Source organism: Suricata suricatta, chromosome 12 (genome assembly GCF_006229205.1).
Source record: "Suricata suricatta isolate VVHF042 chromosome 12, meerkat_22Aug2017_6uvM2_HiC, whole genome shotgun sequence".
Lineage (NCBI taxonomy): Eukaryota > Metazoa > Chordata > Mammalia > Carnivora > Herpestidae > Suricata > Suricata suricatta.
The window spans coordinates 20,655,717-20,680,894 of NC_043711.1; the positions used below are offsets into that span (position 1 = coordinate 20,655,717).

Here is a 25,178-nt window from a genome sequence, read left to right on the forward strand (position 1 = left end):
AAAATAATATTTCCACCATCACAGAGAGCTCTAGTTGGCAGCACTGCTGTCAATTTCCCTGTTGCTCCTATGGAGAGACCACGGAAGTTACTCCAGCTCCTGTCAGGCACTGATGCCTTGTATGTCCTTAGAAAGGAGGTAGATTAGTCAACCTAAAAGCTGACCCTGCAGAATTCTAATAGTGTGCTCCTAGCTAGGCCTCAGCCCACTTCTCTGTTCCTCACCCTCCCTACCTATGTGCCAGGCAACTGTCAAAAAGTAAATTTAAAAGGGGGGAAGGCGCAGAATTATTGACTTAACAAAGCAGTATTCATATTAGAAAATTTTAACCGGAAGAAGGTTGTAGGCAGGTGATTGAGTTGGCTTGAGATATGTCTTCTTTTGAACTAAACTAATTAATTAGACTGAACAATAATAAAAAAGACTGAGGGAAAAAACAAACTAAGGACAAAAACTGTTGAGTTAAAGGAGAACCTCTCAACAGCTAGAAGACTGTCACTACCTTTTGCAACACCGAGCGTATAAAAGACAATTTCCAAACTATTTTCTTCATGAATGGCAGCTTTATTTTAAGAAGGCAAAATAAACTGATTTTCTATTATCCTACTTATGTACGAAACCTCCAAAGTTTGGGGCGCCTGGGTGGCTCAGTCTGTTAAGTTTCCGACTTGGGCTCAGGTCATGATCTCATGGTTTGTGGGTTCAAGCCCCACGCCAGGCTGTGTGCTGAACGCTTGTTCAGAATATGGAGCCTACTTCGAATTCTGTGGCTCCTTCTCTCTCTGCCCCTCCCCCACTCATGCTCTGTCTCACTCTGTTTCTCTAAAATCAGTAAATGTAAAAAAAACACAAAACCCAAAAAACCTCCAAAGTAGGAATTAAGTAAAATCATCATAAATTTTACTGATCAAATGAACATGGAAATTACAAATGCAAAACTATGAAACATCTGTTGCTAACCAACCTTATTTTCTAGAATCCAGCAAGTATAAGAATTTAATTCCCATTATTTGGAAAGCGGGTTATCTGCCCTGGTAATATCAGCTTAGTCTGAGTTTGCCCAGTTAAGATATTTTTGTGTTGTTGCCTCTATTTAGGTATACTGTAAAATCTATCCTGCAATGTAAGAGTTACGATATTACTTATTTCCTATCATTAAAAAATTTTTTTTAATGGTTTTTATTTATTTTTGAGAAACAGAGACAGTGAGAGCAGGGGAGGTCAGAGAGAGAGGGAGACACAGAATCTGAAGCAGGCTCCAGGCTCTGAGCTAGCTGTCAGCACAGAGCCCGATGCGGGGCTCGAACCCACGATTCGTGAGATCATGACCTGAGCCAAAGCTGGCGCTTAACTGACTGAGCCACCCAGGCGACCTTCCTATTATTTTTAATAATGTGGTGGTTTCAGTATCCTGTCTGGCTGAATTTCCAATGATTGTTTATTTAAAAGTAGTCTCCATGCCCAATGTGGGGCTAGAACTCACAACCCTGAGATCAAGAACCAACATGTTCTACCAGCTGAGCCAGCCAGTCATCCCACAATGATTATTTTAACATTTTCTTTTTTTTAAAGTTTATTTATTTTTGAGACAGAGAGAGAGAGAGAGAGAGAGAGAGAGAGAGAGTGAGAGAGCGCGCATGCACACAAGCAGAAGAGGGGCAGAGAGAGAGGAAGAGAGAGAATCCCAAGCAGGCTCTGCACTATCAGCGCAGAACCCCACAAGGGGCCTGAACCCACAAACTGTGAGATCATGACCTGAGCTAAAATCAAGAGTCGGATGCTTAACCAACTGTGAGCCACCCAGGGACTCCTAATTATTTTAACATTTTCTAAACAGAAAAGGGAAACCAACAAGGGCCATCTTTCAGGTATTGTTTCAAATAATGAATTCTCTGAGGGCTGACTATACTTATTCTAGGGGCTCAACTATAGATACAAAATTTATATACAGTTAAACTTATAATTAAAATATCAATGAGAGGTATAGCAAAAAGATTTTTGTGTTTTGATCAGTTTTAGGAAAATGAACAGTTAAACTCTGAGCTATGTGACTATTTACAGTCATAATCTGATATACAAATGTCTACCTGGAGTACCTTTTGTTTACTTGCCTTGCCTCTATTGTAGTAGGAATATCATTTGTACTTAATCAAGTTTATTTTTCACTTTTCATATAGGAGTGATATTCAAGCATACTCTAGACATGCAAACATTTTTACCTTTAATATCCTTATCCATTTTAGGAAGGAGATAGATATGCAGGGCTCAACCACAAGAAAATGGATTTCTATGAAGTAATGTAGAAGACATCTTACCTGATCTGTTGCAGGGATATGGGCATTTTAATTTGTTGGTAATAATCGGGATACTTTTTCTTTGAAGGCAAATGGAAAAAAGGTTCAGCTATTAGCTGCCCTTGGTTATTCCGACAGCTCCTAACTGTGTCATAAAGCTGATAAAAAGGATTTGAGACATCCATAAATGAAGTAATGCTCTCTGCTTCCGACTCTCCTTCTTCATAACGTGCAGCTAAATAAAAGACATAAAAAGTATTTATAAGGGGAAGAGAGAACCATACTTTAAAGCTTTTAACTACCTTCCAGCTTAAGCTATGTATATTTGACAAAACATACATTAAAAGAATAGTTTCCAGCCCTCATTAAAGATGCTGTTAGTAATGCTTAATTGTATGTTTACTTAGAGAAATGTTATGTAAAAAATAGAAAAAAATTACAGAATATGTTACACTTTTTTTAAAGTTACAAAATAGTGTCTCTTTTAAAAAAATTTTTTTAGGGGCGCCTGGGTGGCTCAGTCAGTTGAGCGACCAACTTCGGCTTGAGTCATAATTTCACAGTTCATGGGTTCGAGCCCCGTGTCAGGCTCTGTGCTTATAGCTAGCTCAGAGCCTAGAGCCTGTCTTTGTATTGTCTCTCCCTCTCTCTCTGTCCTTCCCCTGCTTGCACTCTCTCTCTTTCTCAAAAAACAAACCTTAAAAAAATGTTTATTTTTTGAGAGAGAGAGAGCATGCGAGTGAGCAGGGGAGGGTCAGAGAGAGAGGGAGACAGAATCTGAAGCAGGCTCCAGGCTCTGAGCTGTCATCACAGAGCCCAACATGGGGCGAACTCACAAATGGTGAGATCATAACCTGAGCCAAAGTCGGATGCCCAGAGGCCTGAGTTACCCAGGTGCCCCAAAATAGTTTCTCTTTTTAAATGTGCCTCCTTTAGAGACTCCTTGCTGTATGTGTCTGGCCAAGAAAATCAACAACCAGCCATACAAAGACCTCAGAACTAAAGCAATACCATGTAGTTTATGTTAATAAAAATGTATAGTGATGTTGGGTTGATATTGATAGATCTGGTTTTGCTTTAACTCTCCATGATTTTGCCCCACTGGTCTATAGCATCACTTAAGAACGAGGTCTTCCCTTATTGAGGGAATTTTTAAACAGAAGCTAATGATAAAAACACCTAAACAAACAACATATAATCACTTTTATAGAAAAACAAAAGATATTCTTCATTTCCCTAAATTCTTTAATAGTCTATAAGGAGCATAATTTAAGTTTTTCTTGAGAGATCTGTATCATCAAAATCACTACTGCTCCCAGTTAACAATGACAATCGTTTATTAAGTCCTTAGTTATAGTGTTAAGAGATGGGCACACACCAGTCTTGGGGGATTTCAGAGAGGATTTAGATCTAGTCATGGAGCCAGAAGCAAAGAGAGGATCTGAAACTAGTTTTTTCTAACCCTACTACTGCTGAACTTCTCTATAGAGAGCTCACACATATGTAGTTGATTTATACCTAGGAATGTTTTGTTGCTACTATAAATCCTATCTTAAAAACTTATATTTTCTTTTTGTGGCTGGTTCTAGAAATTAAATTTTTAGATAATTATGTCTAGCACTTTATTATTCTTATTAATTCCAGTAATTTTTCTGTATAGTCTTTTGAGTAGAAAACTCAAAAAACAATCTTTCAGCTGTAATCCTTATAAATTCTTTTCTTCTGATTCTTACTCCTTCATTGTTGTCTGGCTAGTCCTTTGAGCAAATGAGGTAACAACATTCTTACTTACAGTAAAGGGAATGCTGTAAGCATTTCTCTTGTGCTTTTACCTTTTCTAATGTTAAAGTGACATAGCAAACCCAACTGTCTTATCATGTATTATCTTTTATAAATATTGCTAGATACAGTGTGCTTCCTTTTGTTTAGTTTGAATATCTAGGTTTTAACAGATTTAAAAAATAAACTGGGGAGCTCCTTTTCTATTCTATGCAGGAGTTTGTATGTAATTCTGTTCCTTGAATGATTGGCTTGTTGTTTTCTACGGAAAAGATTTATAAGTAATAATTTCTTTTAATGCTGGTACAACTAATAAGCCTTTTTCTTCTTGAATCAGTTGTAGGTATTTATTATTATTTATTTACTTACTAATTTATGGGACAGCACATGTGGGGAATGGGTAGAGGAGCACAGAGGATCTGAAGTGGGCTCTGCGTTGACACACGACAGCAGTGAGCCTGATGTGGGGCTCAAATTCACAAACTGCGAGATCATGACCTGAACTAAAGTCAGACACTCAACTGACTGAGCCACCAAAGTGCCCCAGGTATTTTTCATTTTCTAGAAATTTGCCCAACATCCAAATGTTAAAATTTGTTTGTGAAAAGCAGTTCATACACTCTTTTTAATCTACATGCTCCTTGTTTCCCCTAGTATTTTTTATTTGTTCCTTCAATTTCTTTCTTGATAATCTTACCACAGGATTGCCTATTTTATTAATAGTTATAACAAAACTTTTACTTCATTGATCTTTTCTACTATAGGTTTCCTTTCAAACAAATTCATTTCTGCTCTTAGCTTTCTTACTTTTCTAATGTCTCTGCTTTTATTGTCTTATTATTTACTTATGTTGGGTGTTTAGTTCATTGCCTTTCAGTTGCTCTAAACAGAAGCATTCAGCCCTATAACTTTCCCTCAAAAATACCTTTAATGTATCCCTACTGTTTTGACATATATTATGTGCATTATTGCTAATGTTCAATTTAAGGTAATTAAATTTCTATTATAATTTTTCTTTTTCAAAAAGAGAAACTCAAACATTTGAAAAGTTTTGTCTTTCCTAAGCGTTTGGCTTTTAAAATTTTATCTTTTCAAGATTAGGTGCTTACCATAGGTGCATTATGGTCAGAAATTTGGTCTGTAAAATACCCACTTTCAAACTGGTTGAAATTTGTTTCATGGCTAAGTACATGGTAAATATGTGTGATTGTTCTATGTGAATCCAAGAAGATGGATTCTCTAACTGCAGAACATTTGTTTACATTAATCTTGTTATCTTAGGCTGCTCTGATTGTAATTTACATCTATCTTTAATCAGAAGATCTTGCCAAAAGGAAATTACAGCTTACTGCAAATATACGGTAGTAGCTGGAAATCTAAGATGGTGTGAAAGTCTCCCTAGGATTTCCTGATGGTATCACTAGTCCTCACTATTTATCCTGAAACCAGGATGTGCTGAAGCTAGCAAACCAACTGTTTTGCTGAAGTATTTACTTATTAGATACAAGCTATAACACAAAATAAATAGGCTTTAGAAAAGTTTGCCAACCGAAGAGTGTAATCAAAATGCAACAAAATAGCATGTACTCCAAAACTGACAAACTCCCAGAGAGACCAAAGTTACTGTAATTTTCCTTCACCAGAAAGATCAGCTGAGAAGGCATAACTAGTCAAGACCTAATGCCTACCAGCTAACGCAGCATCCTCTTCGCTTTCTGAGCCATACTGAAGTGCCATAGTAATTGCTGACAAACGACCCCCTTGGACGGTTCTTTTATTACTATAAAAAAAAAGCAATCAGAAGACAGGAAAAAATGTTATAATAATTAAGGTACTTTATAGGAAATAGGAATTGTTAACAAAGTATTCATACACACAAAAACAATTTCTATTCAACTGTGTGCTCAATTTATCTTTGTACTTTTATATTCCCCATAATCAATCTAAGCCAAGAAGACCAATTTTTCCCTCTCAGAAAAGAGGGAGTGGTGTAGAAAGCCTAAAGTAGGCTACTTGCAATCATGTGTTACTTAAATGTAGCACTAATCTTTATTTTATGAAAAATGCAGATCCATTCATAATTACTGGTTAATTCTAAGATGCTCATGTTCTACAATATACATAAATCTTACTTTTGATACAGATTCTTTCAGTATTTTACCACACATTTATTTTATTATAAATATTAAACACTATCTGACAAACAACTTCTGCCTATGCATTTTCCAGAGGTAAGGTAAGGCCAACTATAGCACTTAACTTTTGAAAAGCTATATGATAATAATTATAATAACCCAATTATACCCAAAAGAATTACTTCAAGATAGCCATCAGGCAAACATTAATATGCCTTGCCTCATAAACATGGTCAGTTCCCAGATTAAACACACTCCCTCTCTCACCGGTAATACTTGCTAGTGGGATTTCTCTCTTCACCAAGGCTGCCTTTACTGTGTGAAGGACCTGTCAGCCTGGCTGCAGCCAAATTTGATGAAGTCCTGTCACAGATAAGATAAAAAAACCTTAAAAAATTGATGGCTGAAATCAGAATGTTGAGTAAATAAAAATGAAACAAGCATTTTTTGGTTTGTTTCTAAATAGAAATGCTCAAATATTTCTGAGCCTCTAGAGCAGGCTTTGTTCCAAAGCCTGAGGATTCTGTAGAAGAAAACGGACCAGGGCTGGTCCTAGAGAGCTCAAGGTCCCTGCAGTGACCAGAGGATCTGGTAATGAAACAAATGTCAGAGTTAGAAGAAAGCTTTGAAAGCATCCACTCCAGCTTCCATTTCCAGTAGGAGGAAATGGAATCTCAGAAGACTTGTTCAAAGTCCTGGTCCTTACACAAGGAAGAGCCAGGATGATACTTTAGATTTCTTGACACCTGGCTATATGCTCTTGCTGCTGATATAAATATATAGTAGTATACATTACATACAAATCCCATGTTACATATGCACTTATCATATATAACAGATGTATATATGTGATACACATAAAGACAAATACATACACATGTAGCAATAAAAGTAGATAGTGGTACTAAGCCTCAAAAATTGTTTCTTCTAAAATAAAGCCTTTCAGCTGCAATGAAAAGGCTGGGTAAGAGTTAATCTCTATTCTCTTCAGAATCACATTATCAACTGTAACTATAACCTTCAAATGCAATATACACCTTGTTTTCCACTACATTGATTCCACTAGCTAGAAAATTGGGCAAATAATAAAGGCACAAGGATCTTAGACATTTTAAAAACATACCTCATCCGAAGGCTTGACTTAGCCATTTCATGATGTTCAATTTCTGCCTTTTTCATATAAAATATTTTTTTTATAGAATTTGCATCCTGTCAACACAAAATTATTTGGTTTAGGAAAAAAGGAACGTTTAAAACGCTGTCAACCATGCACTGGACACTTTCTACAGCAGTTGTCCATCTGGAGTAGACTTCCATTCAATGCCCATAAAGCTGCATCCTCTAGCCTTTCCACAACCTCGAAAACCACAGCCACAATTATATAGAAGCTAAAAAGCCTACCTCTTTCACAATTAGTCAAGTAATGCACAAAGGTCTAACAGTGAATAAGGAAAAATGAGCAAAAATAAACTCCACCTGTGTCTACTGACCTAACAATTGATACAAAGATATACTTCTAAGATTAAAGAGTATACACACAAATTTAGGATGAATGTACTCATTTAAATCAATAGCATACAATAGATCAATCTAGCTTCCCGTTTCCCTAAAATTTATTTTAGGGAAAATAATCAGACCAAAAAGTACAATCTTAACGGCATCAACAAATTCTTGGTACTATACTATTAAAGTGTTCTATTAAGGGCTAAAAATACAAAATCTTTATAGTTCACTTCTGATTTTCACTTGAAGTTTCTTAAAAGATGAAGGTTTATTAAAAAATGAAAGATAACTGAACTACCAAAAGCAACTATATATGAATCAGTAATCTGGAAGTCTAAATGATTTTACTCTCAAAAGGTTTTCTGAGAATCTTTTGCTAAATTCCCAATGACATATTATTAATTCAAGAAATTTCTAAAGCAACTATGTTATAGGACTACAAAATTTCTAGGAAAGAATCACATCACGAAACAGTAATCATTTTATATTGTGTATTACACTACACAGGTTGCTTTTTTATATTTATGAAGTTTTTAAAAAAATTTTTTATGTCTTTATTTTTGAGAGAGTGAGAGAGAGAGCGTGAACGAGCATGGGGGAGGGAAGTCAGATGCTTAACTGGCTGAGCCACCAAGGTGCCCCAGTATATTTATTATAGGTTTAAAAGGAGACATTAAATCAATGTTTAACTAAAAAGTGGCTCAAAAACGAACCTTACCTCTGGCATAAAGGGACATATATAAATGAATGGAAGAGTACTGAGCTTCCAGAAATAAACCCATGCACTTACAGTTAACCTCTAGCCAACACAACTCAATGAGGTAAAAATAGTTTTTTCAATATAAGGTGCTGGGACAAATGAGTATCTCTTGTAGAAGAATCAATGTAGATTCCCCACCTCACACCCACCTCAGGTATACACCAATTAACTCAAAATTGGCACATTTAGGTCTAAGAGCTGAAATTGGTGTGCCTGGGTGACTCAGTTGGTTAAGTGTCTGACTTCGGTTCAGGTCATGATCTCACTGTTCGTGAGTTTGAGCCCTGCATCTGGCTCTGTGCTGACAACTCAGAGCCTAGAGCTGGTTTTGGATTCTGTGTCTCCCCCTCTCTCTTCCCCTCCCCTGCTCATGTTCTGTCTCTCTCTCTCTCAAAAATAAATAAATGTTTTAAAAAAAAGAGAGCTGAAACTATAAAGTTCTTAGAAGAAAACAAAGGTGTAAACCTTTGTGGCTTTGGATTAAGTAAGCTTTTTTTTTTTTTTTTTTTTAAATGTTTACATATTTCTGAGAGACAGAGCACAAGCAGGGGAGGGGCAGACAGAGAGGGAGACACAGAATCCAAAGCAGGCTCCGTGCTCGGAGCTGTCAGCACAGAGCCCAACGCGGGGCTTGAACTCATGAACTGTGAGATCATGACCTGAGCCAAAGTCGGTTGTTTAGCTGACTGAGCAACCCAGGCTCCCAAGTAATGCTTTCTTATATGTGTCACTGAAAAGTATGAGCAACCAAAGGAAAAACAAACTGCATTAAATAACATTACAAACTGTGTCAAAGGACACTATCATGAAGTGAAAAAAATCCATAGAATGGGAGAAAATACTTGTAAATTATATATCTACTCTAACATCAAGACTACATAGAGAAATCTAACAATTCAACAATAAAAAGGCAGGTAGCCCAATTAAAAAATGGGCTAAGGATCTGAACAGAAATTTTCTCAAAGAAGATATATGAACGGCCAATATGCACATAAAGAGCTGTTTAACATCACTGATCATCAAGGAAATGCTAATCAAAACACAATTACATACTACTTCACAGCCACGAGGATGGCTATCATAAAAACAAAATCAAAAATGGCAAAGAAATATTAGTGAGAAAGTGGAGAAAGTACAATTGCACATTGCTAGTGCGAATGTAAAACTGTGCATTTACTTTAGAAAACAATGTGGTGGTGGGTCCTCAAAAAGTTAAACATATGGTTAACCATGTGGACCAGCAATTCCATTCCTAGGTATGTACCTAAGAAAAATGAAAATATTATGTCTCCATAAAAGCTTACACATGAAGGTTCAAGGAAGCATTATTTATAGTAGCCAAAAAGTGGAAACCCAAATGTCTAGCAACTGACAAGTGGGTAAACAATAAGCAGTATATAAATGTAACAGACGAGGACGAAGTACTGATACCTTGCTGCAGCATGAGCATCATGAAAACACCACGCTCAAGGCAAGAGGCCAGACAGAGGACCACATGCTCTATGACTCCACTGATAAGAAATGTCCAGAATAGGCAAATTCACAAAGACAGAGAGTGGATCAATGCTCCTAGGGGTGGGGAGGCGGGGGGGAAATGGAGCTACCTGATTGTGGTGATGGCTGCACAACTCTGTGAAGACACTATATACCATTAAATTACACTCAGAGGGAAACGTATGGTATGTGAATTTTAACTCAATAAAGTCGTTAATGTGAAACTGTTGGCTCCAAAGTAAGATATCACTCTTACCAATGAAAACAACAACAAAACACTAACCTTGAATACTTGAGAACCAGGCTCATTATAAGTTTTTGCATTTTTTGCTAGGAGATCTATATCTTTGGCCATTGCATGAATACTTTTGTAGCTTCCATTCTAGAGTAAACAACAAAATACAGCAATTCCTCTTATTGAGAGTTAATCAGTATGACCTTTTAAAAAAAAAGAACTCCACATATTTTTAAATTGTTAACATATTCAAAGACTTTATTGGAAAATACGCGTGAACAATATATAAAGTCATTTTCTCTTTTATAAACGATTACAACTGTCCACTTAACATACACGTTTCTAAAATAGATAACAAAACCAGAGCTACGTTAAGAGTCATAAAAACATAATTTTTAAAAGATCAAGTCAGGTAGGTGTCATTTAATTTAGCAAACATGTAGTGCTTATAATGTGTTAAGCACTGTTCTAAGTGCTTTGTGAATACTAATCCATTAAGGTAGACTTATGAGTGTGAAGTAAAACTCCTCTAGTTCGACAGATTACGTCAGATAGTCTAGCACAGAGGTTAACATTTTGTGAGCACCTACTGGCTCCATGCTAGAGCTGTTATGTAAAGCTCACTCAAGCCCAATAACCTAGGGACACTTAGAACTGCCTTCAATTTACAAAGAAAAGGAAGAAAAGGAGACACTCCAGGCAAAAGGTACACATGACTAATGAGAAGGACACAGAAATGAACCAACACATTCTAGAAAGACTGAGAAAACCAAATTAAGTAAAGTAGAGGGTTGGGGAAGGCAGAACCATGAGCATAGGCTGCATAGATGAGAATAAATAAGGCAGAATTCAGGCAGCCAGACAAAAGAGAGTAGCTGGTTATTTGCCATGTGCGAATACCCAACATCTGAGCATCCTCTTTATTTTTTTATTTTAAAGATTTTATTTTGAAGTAATCTCTGAATCCAACATGGGGCTCGAACTCACAACCCCAAGATCGAGAGTCACACACTCTACCAAATGAGCTGGCCAGGCACCCTTTAGCATCCTCTTTATTTGGAGAAAACCGCAGCTCAGGTGGGAGGGAGGGACCTATCTTCCACAACAGTGGGTAGAAGTAAGCAGATGGTAGGTAGCACTGCCAGCAGCCTAGCATCCAGGCAAGGGTAGATAAGTCATGCTTGAGTCTTGAGGGACTAGAGCAAGGGCAAACGAATGGAGAAAATGAATTCCTGACCCCCACGGAGGGCAAATAAAGCAGAGTGGAGCAGCGAGCCTCCAGGGCCGACAGTGGTGAGTGGCATTAGGAACAGCAATGGCACTACAAAGACACAGCATTGACCTCAGCTGCGCCACAATGTCCCTAACTTCTTCCCACTTCCCTAAGGCTACTTCTCCTGCCTGCCTTCCATGAGCTACCCAGTATCCTTTCAAGGGATTCCCCTTCTAGTGGAGTTATTCAAAGTTGGCTACTATTGCACCAGTACAAGAAAGTGGGACTTGCTGCAGGAGGCCAAAGAAAACAAGCGACAAGGCTCTGGGCTGTGGAATCAAAAAGAAAAGAAAGGAAGAAAGCAAGGGTCAGGAAGCAAACATGCACAAAGGACTTGAGAGTCTTTCATCAGAGAGGTAAGAAAGACTATTACAATAATTTGGACATAAGTGGATGAGATCTCGATTAGGGTGATGGGAAAAGGAGGTACTTCTGTACAGCTTCTGGAAAGAAAAGTCAAGATAAGAAGTGAGGTCTTGGAGAGAAGACTGGGGCTGGGGCAGGGGTATCCAAAGATCTGATCTAAACTTCAGGATTATAAAAACTTCTTCCCCCCAGATAGAGGTTAGGAACCCCACGGATTTAGGTTCCAGGAGACTAAGTCATTACCAGCAGCAGGTAGGGAGCTGCCTTAAAAACCAGGTGATACATTGGTGAATCTGGATTTTAACATTCTGTGAAGATGTATTATGGTACCAGTAATTACTACTCTTCACTACTCTCCTAGAACTTTAAAGCCAATGATGTTTCTCCCCCCTGGCAAACCACTTGTTTTCAGTCTCCTTTCTCAATGAGACCATGCAACACATTAAATTTTCCTTTTTGTTTTATCTACCAGGAGCCCCAAGCCTTCCTTACTCTGGGAGGATCAGTGACTGACACGGACCAAGGCTACATCCCATAGGTGCTCTGTGAGATGCTTCACACACATGATCACTGCCCCCTCCAACTCTGCAAAGTGGCAACACTACACTCAGTGCAGAGCAGAGGAAAACAGGCAAGTCGCCTGACTGAAGTGATACAGCTGATCAGGAGCAGAGCTAGGAAATTAACCCACATCAGCACAACTCTAAAAACTGTATTTTTTGTAAAATTTAGCTCTTTCTCCCTATACCTTCCTTAACCTCTGATCATCAAGTTTTCAATTTCAGTCACTCATTCACTGAATAAATATCTATTGAGAGGCAGGAACAGTGCAGGGGCTAAGAGCACAGACTCTGGAGCCAGAACGTCTGGATTCAAATCCTAACACTTTTCCTTACTAGCTGATGACTTGGGCAAGTGACTTACTACCTCTGTGCTTCAGTTTCCTCATCTGTAAAACAGGAAGAATACTAGAGTTCACCTCACGGTGTGGCTATAAAAATGAATCAGCTAATACATAAAAGTACTTAGAACAGAGCAGACACCTACCAATGATAGGTGAGTGATAGCTGCTGCTATTGCTGGAGATACAGGGAGGAAGGCACTCAAAGAGAATGAAGTCTCTGGTTTTTTTAATATTTTTTAATGTTTTTATTTATTTTTGATACAGAGAGAGACAGAGCATGAAAGGGGGAGGGGCAGAGAGAGGAGACACAGAACCAGAAGCAGGCTCCAGGCTCTGAGCTAGCTGTCAGCACAGAGCATGATGCGGGGCTCAAACCCACGAATGTGAGATCTGACCTGAACCAAAGTCGGAGGCTTAACTGACTGAGCCACCCAGGCGCCCCTGAAGTCTGTTTTCACTGACATTACACTCTAAAATATGCTGCAGGTAACTTATTCTGAGATATCCTAAAACTATTTGGAAGCACGTAAGAATAAATAACAAAGCTTTATTGCCAATGTACCTTTTACAACCAGACATGTTTATGCCACATGCTTTTTAATTGTTGTCCTAAGAGCAAGATTTACCATGTTATTGAAAATCCTGCTTTCCTCCCTACAGGAAAAAATGCAAAAGAGACACTATCCTGCCTCCCCCAAAGCTATAATCAGCTATACCACTCTAATCCATTTTCATTATATTGCTAAAATCCCTTACAGAGACATCTGCTTCTCTGTTTCCTAAAAGCCTCTAAAAGAGACCACAGACCAAACTTCCCCAAACGACATATGGTTACATATGGTAATCTTCATACCTGTATCCTCTGGGCAATGGTCTTGAGATCTATAGGCTCTTTAATTATTGCATAATAATCTGGATATTGCTGGAAGACAAAAACCCAGGCATGCTAAATAAATAAGAAGTATCTAGCTAGTAAGAAAACAAAGAAGCACACTGACAATGTGTTAATCAACTGAACAGTTCTCTGAAGTACAAGGTTACTGACAAAGCTATACAGCATATTGTTTGTCATGTCTGAAACAGGCAGAATTTGATTTTTTTTTTAGAAACAGAGATTATATTAAAAAAATTTTTTAACGTTTATTCATTTTTTGAGAGACAGAGCGTGAATAGTGGAGGGACAGAGAAAGAGAGAGACACAGAATCCGAAGCAGGCTCCAGGCGCTGAACTGTCAGCACAGAGCCTGATGTGAGGTTCGAACCCATGGACCGTGAGATCATGACCTGAGTCGAAGTCGGATGCGTAACCAACTGAGCCACCCAGGTGCCCCAGACAGAATTTGATTTTAACAAGCTTTATGAAATACACAAGAGCATAGTACAGGAGTTTACAGTTAGCATTTGGTAATTATCATGATCTAACTAACACACCACAATTTAATGTTTTAAAAAGTTCTAAATTCACAGAATCACACAATTTTAAATTTAAGTTTTTAACATATCTATGACTGACAATGAAGCAGAGGAATGTTTCTGAATGTTCTCATAAACTCTTTTAACTGTGCAATCTAAATCATACAATATTATCCTATTTCATATAAAATTTTTAACGATCTACAAGATGTAAGCGTACATGCTTATTACCTTCAGGTTTAAGGCTTTCACTAATTTTGGTCAAATTAATTTTTTATAAAATAAAACACATTTTAAATGAAACTATTTTAAAACAAAACTGAGTAAAATTATAAGCACTTTCTGCTTTCCCATCAAAGATTAGGTCATCACAAGTAAAGAAGTTAAGCTATATTAGAGGAACGCCCTTTAAGGGTCTCACAAAGCCTAGTGTGTGTTCACTGCCTTGAGCCTTTCCTACAGGTTTGGTTCCTTGGAGGAAATGACTGAAGTTGACCAAAAATCAAAAGCGGTAAGTGAGAGAGGTGTCAGGGGAGGTGAGACTGCACTCTCCATGCTCTTCCGATCCTTGCAGCCCGTACAATAACAAAAAGCAGGAGGTTACGGCCTTTACTCAGTTGCTGGGCTGAGGACATGATCTCAGGGATGCTTTCTCTCGTTTGAATCCTCAGCTTACCCCTTCTTTTTCAACTCCTACTGCGTGTGTGTGTTGTTTTTTGTTTTTTCCTTGGATCCAGCCCCTTTTTTGCCCACCCTCTTAACCAATTCTACTTCTGAGAAACAGTTCAGAAAACAAATTATGCTGAGGCCACCCAGGCTGGGATAGCATGTACTCCCAGCTGTTGGGCCCACAATAGTCACAACCCCCTTCTCCCACTTAGCCAGTTCAGCTAAGGAAGGGCTCATAAAGCAAAGGTAAAAACTGCCCTCCTATCCTGATCCTCAGTCTTTACAGTCTTTGAAACTGTCACTTTCTGAGGGACCAATGGGAACCTGCTTTGTCCAACCAAGTCCTGCTGCATGGTATCCTTGAATATTGTTCCAGAATGGGGGAACACGGTATTGATGTTTTCTTGCTCCAAGTTACCTTTTGTGGCTTGACCACTAGTGATGATCTCCTGCTACTCTAGAGTAGATTTTGAGTAAAGACTATACTCCTTTCTCAGAGTTTTGTGATTAAAGATATAAAAGATTCACCATTCAACCCTTATAAGTGTGTGGTTGTGGCATTAAGTACATTCCCATTATTGTGCAATCATCGCCATCATCCTCTTTCCAAACTTTTCATCTTCCCAAATGGAAACTTCACACCCACTGAACAGCAGCTCCCCCCTTTCCCTTCCTGTCAGCCTCTGGAAACCACAACTCTACTTTCTCTATGAATTTGACTACTCTAAGTACTTCCTACAAGAGGAGCCATCCAATATTGGTCCTGTTGTGGCCCTCTTATTTCACTTACTATAATGTGTTCAGGGTTCATTCTTATTATAGTGTATGTCAGAATTTCATTCTTTCTTAAATACTGAATAACACTCCATTGTGTGTATATGCCACATTTCATTTATCTATTTACCTGTCAAGGGACGTATGAGATGCTTCCATGTTTCAGCTACTGTGAATAACACAGCTATGAACAAATACCTCTCTGAGATACTGCTTTCAGTTCCTCTGGGCATACATCCAACGTGGAATTGCTAGGCCATATGGTAATTCTGTTTATTTATTTAAGAAATCATCTGTTTCCCTTTTTTCTTAAAATTTAAACATTTGGAAAAAAATCTAAACATATGACCAACATAATCCTGTATTTTTCTAATGAGATCTACACTTAGGATAGGTAGCAGTAGTCATATATACTTCCTTTCTTTTTTTTTTTTAAGTCTATACCCAATATGGGGCTCAAACACATAACCCCGAGATCAAGAATCCTATGTTCTACCGAGTGAGACACCCAAGTGCCACTAGGCCTTATTTCTAATGTGAGAACTGCCCTACAACTAGTCAAGACACACCTCTAAATAAGCAGTCTTGTGACTGATGGGGAAAGGGGCAAGCCACTCATCCCATCAATAAGCACTTCTTACATACCTAGGACGTGCTGGGTTCCAACTACACAGTAAGAACACAAAAGAAAATATGATATAATCTGTCTTAAATTCAAGGACCAGGGAACAAGGTAGATAAAAAGTAAACGATCACAGAGAAGTGACGTGCTACAGTGGAGGACCTCTAAAAGTATATCCTAGTCTAGAAATACAAGAATGCTTAGGTCATGGAAATTTTTGTAGTTCCACAGATAAAGTGGAACTTTAGCTATGTTCTTTGCCTTCTGGGTATGAAGCCACAAGAGGCCCTGCCACTTTTAAAGGGTCTCACTAGACTAGAAAGTTCCTCCTCTTTGGGGTAGAAGAGTACTAGTCAATCTCTCTCTTCTCCAACACCAGGAAATCCAGAGAACTAAAAGAGGAAGAACTCAATAAAATCTTCCTCTTGTTCTGTCTCCTGAGCAAAGAGAATGTTTCTTTTTCTTTTATAAGTAAAACGTTTAGTTTAGGTACTTACTTAGTTATTTAAGAATTACCAATCTTGGAAACAACCCAAATGTCCAGTGATAGATGAATAGATAAACAAAATGTGGTACATGTATACTATGGTGTATTATTTAATGTTTGTGGAGAGACAGAGTGAGAGTAGAAGAGGAGCAGAGACAGAGGGAAACACAGAATCTGAAGCAGTCTCCAGGCTCTGAGGTGTCAGTGAAGAGCCCGACATGGCGCTCGAACCCACAAACTGTGAGATCATGACCTGAGATGAAGTTGGACACTTAACCGACTGACCAACCCAGGCGCCCCCAGTGGAATTTTAGCCTTAAAAAGCAAGTAAATTCTTCATGGATTCCATGAATGAATCCTGGGAAGGACATTCCATGGATGAACCCTGGAATACGTTATGCTAAATGAAATAAGCTAAATATAAAAGGAGAAATATTGTATGAGTCCACTTATTGTCAGGTACTTAGAGTAGTCAGATTCATAGAGAGAGAACAGAAAATGGTAGTTGCCAGGGCTGGGGGATGGGAAGAAATGAGGAGTTATTGTTGAATGGATACGGAGTTTCAGTTAATGAAAGAGACATACAAGATGAATGTACTTAGTGTCACTGAACCATACACTTAAGTGGTTAAATGGTAAATCATATGTATATTTTACAACAATGAAAAACAAAAAATAAACAATAAGAATTACCAATCAAAACCAAAAATTTTTAAAAATCTACAACCTTTAGGCCAAGTAAAATTACAGAACATATCTTATGTGCTTGCTGTTGAGGCCACAAGGAAGATCTCTCAGCAGCCTCCAATGCCTTGAATTAACTTACCTTATCTGCTAAGAATTAATAAATTTTGTGAAGTACAAAAACAAAACAAAACAAAACAAAACCAAAAAAAAGATCAAAACACTGAAAGTGAGTCCCCTGTCTTTAATTGCATCACTTACCACTTTAGAAGGCAGTTTCTGAAAAAGCTCACTAATGAGACGTCCTGAAGGATTTGTGGCTACAACTATGGCTTCAAGAAGCTGCTCCAGGATCTCCTTCAAGTAACCTGGAGAAGACTAGGAGGAGGGGGTTAGATGGAAGGAGAGAAAGGAGAGAGAAGAACTGTGAGAAAAATCCAAAAATAAATGCTAATATTAAACAGCTTCTAAAATTTAAAGCTAATTGAAAAAAAAGACAACTTCTAAACAGTACTTATTTTAAATAGAAGTTTCAAGAATACCATAAAAATGCTCTGATGATGGACCATCAGAAAGACATATGTGAAACTAATGAGGCTCCCTCATTAGTAACTAAACCTCTTAGATCAGGTCCTTTTACTGAACTCTAATGGTGCCATAAGTATGAAATGATGGAAATACATACCTTTTTAGGGTCTGAGCAACCGAGACAGAGAAAACATGCTCCACGATACCTGACCATCTCTACATCTGCTGTTCATATCTACTGAAGTGTTGATACTCTAGTACAACAATGACATGTTTTTTATTTATGGGGTGCATGGCCAGATCTAACAACAGGATTCAAACTATCTCAAAACTGAAGGAGTATTAAGTCAACTAAAGCACATCACTTCTGCTCTGCAGACTGGCTGACTTACTCCTACCTTAGCCATTGTTTCAACATGGGAATGTTCATACCCCAAAGAGTACTTGCCAGGGTAGGGTCTGAGTCTGAAGCCAGTTTCTATAGTGAGCAATGGCATGTGTTAGTCAAGGATTATATTAAATGTACTTCATGTCCAAACCATGTTTTGTGCATATAAATAGAAAGATTAATGGTATTTCTGGTTTAAATCATAAAAGCACTGTTATTTGTGTCCTCATCCACCCAACATGTCTTTTTTATTTAGAACAGTCTCAATTTTAAGGTCCAACATTAACTCTACAGAGAGAACATTAACATCTCTTGGGCCTTGTGCATCGTATATAGCAATAATAAATACTTAACATATAAAAAACATGTGATTAGCTGCGAGTACCTAACCGTAGGTTAGAGAACAATCAGAACACTGATTAAACAGACTAAAAATACCCATGTTTAAGTCATTTACTTCCTGGCTAAAACATAGCACCACAGAGTTAGTTTCAGAAAGAGGAGAGTTCTATTCTGCAGCCAAGATTCCTCTCCTTCCAACCCAATCAGCTACTTCGGAAACGTGTGTTGCTGGTGACAAAGGGGAGCAGAGTGTGTGAATACATTCATAAGCCTATTTTCACAACTGGGAAAACTCCAAGGAAATCATTCTGAATTTAAAAATAAGAAACTTGGGGTGCCTGGGTGGCCTAGTTGGTTAAGCTTCCGACTTCGGCCCAGGTCATGATCTCACATTCATAGGTTTGAGCCCTGCATCGGGTTCTGTGCTGACAGCTCAGAGCCTGGAGCCTGCTTCCAATTCTGTGTCTCCCTCTCTCTCTGCCCCTGCCCATTCATGCTCTGTCTCTCTCTCAAAACTAAATAAAACATTAAAAAATAATAAATAAATAAATAAATAAATTAATTAATAAAATAAAATAAATAAAAATAAGAAACTTGAAAATTCCCTCTCTCTTCACAAGAACTTAGAGCAAGGAAGAAGCTTGGGAGATATAAATATGAATGTGCAAGATCCTCCCAATTTCTTACCAAAAGAAATACAGGCAAGTCCTAAATGTAGGCAATTTCATTTTCTGACTAGAACCCTGGAAACGTATAAGGCTGAGCCCTCTGTAGGTAATGCTCTGTGTGAGAAAGCAGGGGGTAAGTTGCTGTTTCTATATTAATATCAGAGAGTAAAATTCCAGGGAATCCCTAGTTAGCTTCCTTCTACCTAATTTTAACTGCGAGAAAGAAATTGACACGGTACCTAGGAAGTATATTTTGAGACTCCAAGTAGTTGACATTTTTGAGAAATTCACCTACCACTTCTTTTATGTGTTGGAGTTTCAGCAAAAGGCCTATTTTGATTAACTAGGGAAGAAAGGGGAATGCTCTGCTTTGGGCATCTCACCATTTAGCTACAGGAGTGAGATCCTTCTTTTACTATCCTTTTTTCTTTTTCTAATGTGTGTGTTCATTCGTCAAGTATTCAACAGTACCTACATGCCACACATGGTCTAGATGCCAGGAATAGGTGAATAAGGCAGTATCTTTTGTGGCACTCTCATTCTCCTTGGGGGAAGACAGAAAGTAAACATGCAAACAAATAAGCTATTTCACATACAGTGATATAAAATAAAGACCACAGAACAGTATGCTGTGATGATGGGAAAGGGGGTTATGAGGCAAACAATTTAGATAAATAGTCAAGAAAGTCCCCTCCTAGCTGACGTTGTTGTTGTTTTTTTAAAAAATTTTTTTAATGTTTTCTTTATTTTTGAGAGAGAGAGAGACAGTGTGAGCAGGGGAGGATCAGAGAGAGAGGGAGACACAAAATCTGAAGCAGGCTCTAGGCTCTAGCTGGCTGTCAGCATAGAGCCCGACACGGGGCTCGAACCCATGAATCATGAGATCATGACCTGAGCCGAAGCCAACACTCAACTGACTGAGCCACCCAGGCGCCCCTAGCTGACACTGTTTTAATGGATGTTAGAATCATGAATAAGAGGGATGCCTAGGTGGCTCAGTCAGTTGAATGTCTGACTCTTGATCTTGGTTCAGGTCATAATCTCACAATTTGTGAGTTCAAGCCCCATGTTGGGCTCATCACTGACAGTGCAGAGTCTGCTTGGAATTCTCTCTTTCCCTCTCTCTGTGCCCTTCCTCACCAAAACAAATAACTAGAAAAAAAAAATCATGAAAAAGAGCAGCTCGCAGAAAGGGCCAGAGGAAGCACATTCTAAGCAGAAGAGCAATTTCAAAATTCCAGAGGCAGAAGCATACCTGGCATGTTCTAGGAACATTATAGTCTAATCTACAAAAATATCCCTAAGATGATTCTACTGACTCTCCAACTTTTAATCATAACACTGCCCACCCTTATAAGATAGCTCAATCTAACAATACTGGAACAATCCTTAATAATATGAAGGTTCTCCTTATAACTGGGCAGGATATACGCATTAATGTAAGAGCAACTCATGGAAACAACCACTCACGACACACACTGTCCAGGATGTGCTAGCATCCCTCGTAATTGCAATGGGGCTCCATGGCTGTACGCCCCTTTGCCCTTCTAGTTACCAACAAAACTCCACAGGCAGCCCAGCTGCCCAAGCAGCACAGAAGAAATTATAGGCAGGGGCCTTGTCCACCTCCCAGTGGTCCATCTTACCCATTCCAGCTGCACACTTACTCCTTCAGTCACTGTGCCTTGATTGTCTTGCCCATCTTCATCATCATCTTCATCATCTGCTTCTCCTTTCTGAACAAACTCATTTCTTGTTCGAAGGTACAAATCCCAGAGTTTGCAAGCAGCTTTATATTCAGGAGACTCTGGCTGTACATTAACAAAGAGAAGAGAAAAAACAGCACTTTAGTTAATTTATTGTAAGTCAATAACTACTAAGTATCCTGATCCACAAGAGACTAGTACTCTAAGAGATAACTTTGGACTTTATTACAAATTTAGATATCCTTGTGATTAAAGATACATGGGCCTTGGGGCACCTGGGCAGCTCAATCGGTTAGCTTCCAGGGCATGATCTCGTGGTTTGTGAGTTGGAGCCCTGTGTTGGGGTTCTGTGCTGACAGCTCAGAGCATGGAGCCTGCTTTGGATTCTGTGTCTCACTCTATATCTGCCCCTCCCCAGCTCTCTCTCGCTTATTTTTTCTCCCTCAAAAATAAATAAACATTTTTAACTCAATTAAAGTTAAGAAAAAAAGATAGATGGGCCTTAATTTCTCCTCTGAACTGAGTTTATTGTAGAATCATTATTTTACTGATTTATGCCCTACTATTTCATTACAGAAAGACTTGTGGGAGAATATATATGATTTGTTAAATTAAGGCAAATTATTAGTCATACACTAAGAAAGACACTTTTTAAAATTTTATTTAAAAAAGTTTTTTTCTGGAAGAGCAAGATGGCAGAGAAGTAGGGAGCTCTATACTTTTTTGCCAGCCTGCATCTTTAAAACTAGGAAGGACTGAAGCCATAAGACACTGAACTGCAAGAGTGGGAGGAAAAGACACAGAGTCTGCTAAAAAGACAGCCTCACAGGGCCACCTCAAGAAACAAGCCAAAGTACACATAGTGGAGAGTCCCAAATTTCAATATGAGTAGGGAAATAAAATAACCAAAGGCACAAGAAGAGAGACCAATGGACACCATCAAAAGAACACTTCCTAAACAAACAGGCCCTGGACAGTCAATGAGCCTCCTTTCATATAGCAATGCTCACAGGTACAGAGTTCATAAAAAGCTTTCAAAACTGATAAGAGACAGAAAGCTAGCCAAAATGATGAAATGGAAAAACTCTCCTCCAAAGAAATTCCAGGAAGAAATCACAACTACAGAATTGCTCAAAACAGATATAAACAACATAACTGAGCAGGAATTTAGAACAACTGTCATAAAATTAATCACTAGGCTTGAAAAAGGCATGAAAGACAACAGAGAAACTATTGCTACAAAGACTATGATCTTAAAAATAGTTGTGACAAATTAAAAAATGCTAAATGAAGTACATAATAAAATGAAGGCAGCCACTTCATGGATTGGAGAGGCAGAGAGAACAGGTGAATTAGAAGACACAATTATAGACAAAGAGGAAGCTGGGAAAAAGAGAGAGAAACTGATCCAGGAGCATGAAAGGAGAATTTGAGACCTGAGTGATACAATCAAATGAAACAATGTCTATATCATAGGAATTCTTGAAGAAGAAGAAAGGTGCTGAAGGGGTACTTGAACAAACTATAACTAAGAACTTCCCCAATCTGGGGAAAGATATAGACACTGAAATCCAAGAGGCAAAGGGAACCCCCTCAGACGTAACTTGAAACAACCTTTGGCACAACATATCATAGTGAAACTGGCAAAATATAAAGATAAAGAGAGAATTCTGAAAGCAGCTAGGGATTAAAGGGCCCTAACATACAAAGTGAAACCTATCAGAGTAGTTACAGACCTATCTACTGAAACTTTGCAGGCTAGAAACGAATGGCAGGAAATCTTCAATGTGATAAACAGAAAAAATATGCAGCCAAGAATCCTTTATCCAGCAAGTCTATCATTCAGAAGGAGAGATAAAGGTTTTCCCAAATAAACAAAAATTGAGAGAATTCATCATCATCAAGCCAGCCCTACAAGAAATCCTGAGAGAAAAGGGGCGCCTGGGGGGCTCAGTCAGTTAATAAATCTTAAGAGAGACTCTATGAGGGAAATCTTGCAAGGAATGCATGGTACCAGAGACACAACTACAAGCATGAACCCTACAGAGAACACAATGACTCTAAACCCATATTTTTCAATAATAACACTGAAAGTAAATGGACTGAACACTCCAATCATACGACACAGGGTAGCAGAATGGGTTAAAAACCCAAATCCATCTATTTGCTGTCTACAAGAGACTCATTTTAGACCTGAAGACACCTTCAGATTAAAAGTAAGGGCATGGAGAACTACCTATCATACGACTGGAAGACAAAAGAAAGCCAGAGTAGCCATACTTATATTGGACAAACTGGGCTTTCAAGTAAAGGCAGTAACAAGAGATGAAGAAGGGCATTATATGATAATTACAGGGTCTCTCCATCAGGAAGATCTAACAATTATAAATATCTACACACCGAATTTGGGAGCACCCAAATACATAAAACACTTAATCAAAAACAGAAACAACCTTATTGATAAGAATGTGCTAATTGCACAGGATTTTACCACTCCACTTCCAGCAATGGATAGATCAACTAGATAGAAAATCACTAAGGAAACAATGGACCTGAACAACACATTGGAACAAATGGGTGTGACAGATATATTTAGAACTCTACATCCTGAGGCTAGGGAATTCACTTTGTTCTCGAGTGCATATGGTACATTCTCCAACACAGACCACATACTGGGTCATAAAGCAGCCTCCAATAAATATAAAAGAATTCAGATCATACCATGCACACTTTCAGATCACAATGCTATGAAACTTGAATCAATCACAGGAAAAAGTCTGGAAAACCTCCCAAAACATGCAAGTTAAAGACCACCCTACTAAAGAACGATTGGGCCAATCAGGCAATCAGACAAGAAATTTAAAAAATACATGGAAACAGGGGCTCCTGGATGGCTCAGTTGGTTGAGTGTCTGACTTTAGCTCAGGTCATGACCTCACAGTTCATGGGTTTGAGTCCCGTGTTGGGCTCTGTGCTCACAGCTCAGAGCCTGGAGCCTGTTTCCGATTCTGTGTGTCCCTCTCTCTCTCTCTGCCCCTTCCCTGCTCATGATCCGTCTCTGTCTCTCAAAAATAAATAAATGTTAAAAAATTTAAAAAATATATGGAAACAAATGAAAATGAAAATATAACAATCCAAATGCTTTGGGATGCAGCAAAGGCAGTCCTAAGAGTACAGTATATTGCAATTGAGATCTATTTCAAGAAACTAGAAAAAATGCAAATACAAAACCTAACAGAGCACCTAAAGGAGCTAGAAGGAGAGCAGCAAGAGCACACCAAACCCAGCAGAAGAAGAGAAATAATAAAGATCAGGGAAGAAATAAACAATATAGAATCCAGAAAAACAGTTGGACAGATCAATGAAACCAAGAGTTGGTTTTTTGAAAGAATAAACAAAATTAGTAAACCTCTAGCCAGACTTCTCAAAAAGAGAGAGAGCCCCCAAATAGACAAAATCATGAATGAAAATGGATCTATTACAACCAATCCCCCAGAAATACAAGCAATTAGCAGGGAATATTATGAAAAATTATATACCAACAAACTAGACAACCTAGAAGAAATGGACAAATTCCTAAATACACATGCACTACCAAAATTCAAATGGGAAGACATAGAAAACCTGAACAGACCCATAACCAGTGAAGAAATGGAATCAGTTATCAAAAATCTCCCAACAAGTAAGAGCCCTGGGCCAGATGGCTTCCCTGGGGAATTCTACCAGACATTTAAAGCAGAGTTAATACCCATTCTTCTCCAGCTATTCCAAAAAATAGAAATAGAAGGAAAACTTCCGGACTCATTTTACGAAGCCAGCATCACTTTGATTCCCAAACTGGACAGAGACCCAGCAAAAAAAGAGAACAACAGGCCAATATCCTTGATAAATACAGATGCAAAAATACTCAAGAAGATACTAGCAAATTGAATTCAACAGTATATAAAAAGAATTATCCACCATGATCAAGTGGGATTAATTCCTGGTTCAATATTCACAAACCAATCAATGTGATACATCACATTGACAAAAGAAAAGATAAAAACCCTACGATCCTGTCAATAGGTGCAGAAAAAGCATTTGACAAAATACAACATCTTTTCTTAAAAACCCTCAAGAAAGTCGGGATAGAAGGAATTTACTTAAACATCATA

General features: G+C 38.3%; 1 protein-coding gene across 17 annotated transcripts in view; it reads right to left on the reverse strand.

Moving 5' to 3' along the window:
* Positions 1-25,178, reverse strand: part of PBRM1 (polybromo 1) — a 118,835-nt gene that overhangs the window by 70,692 nt on the left and 22,965 nt on the right. For 16 of the 17 annotated variants that reach the window (XM_029917490.1, XM_029917501.1, XM_029917488.1 and 13 more), the window contains 8 exons: positions 20,986-21,129; positions 17,654-17,770; positions 13,597-13,665; positions 10,249-10,347; positions 7,332-7,417; positions 6,476-6,571; positions 5,762-5,853; positions 2,316-2,529 (listed from right to left, as the gene is read on the reverse strand). In XM_029917490.1, the coding sequence (XP_029773350.1) occupies positions 2,316-2,529; positions 5,762-5,853; positions 6,476-6,571; positions 7,332-7,417; positions 10,249-10,347; positions 13,597-13,665; positions 17,654-17,770; positions 20,986-21,129 (917 nt within the window). The remainder of the gene's footprint in view (positions 1-2,315; positions 2,530-5,761; positions 5,854-6,475; positions 6,572-7,331; positions 7,418-10,248; positions 10,348-13,596; positions 13,666-17,653; positions 17,771-20,985; positions 21,130-25,178) is intronic. The other variant, XM_029917494.1, reaches the window with a different exon arrangement.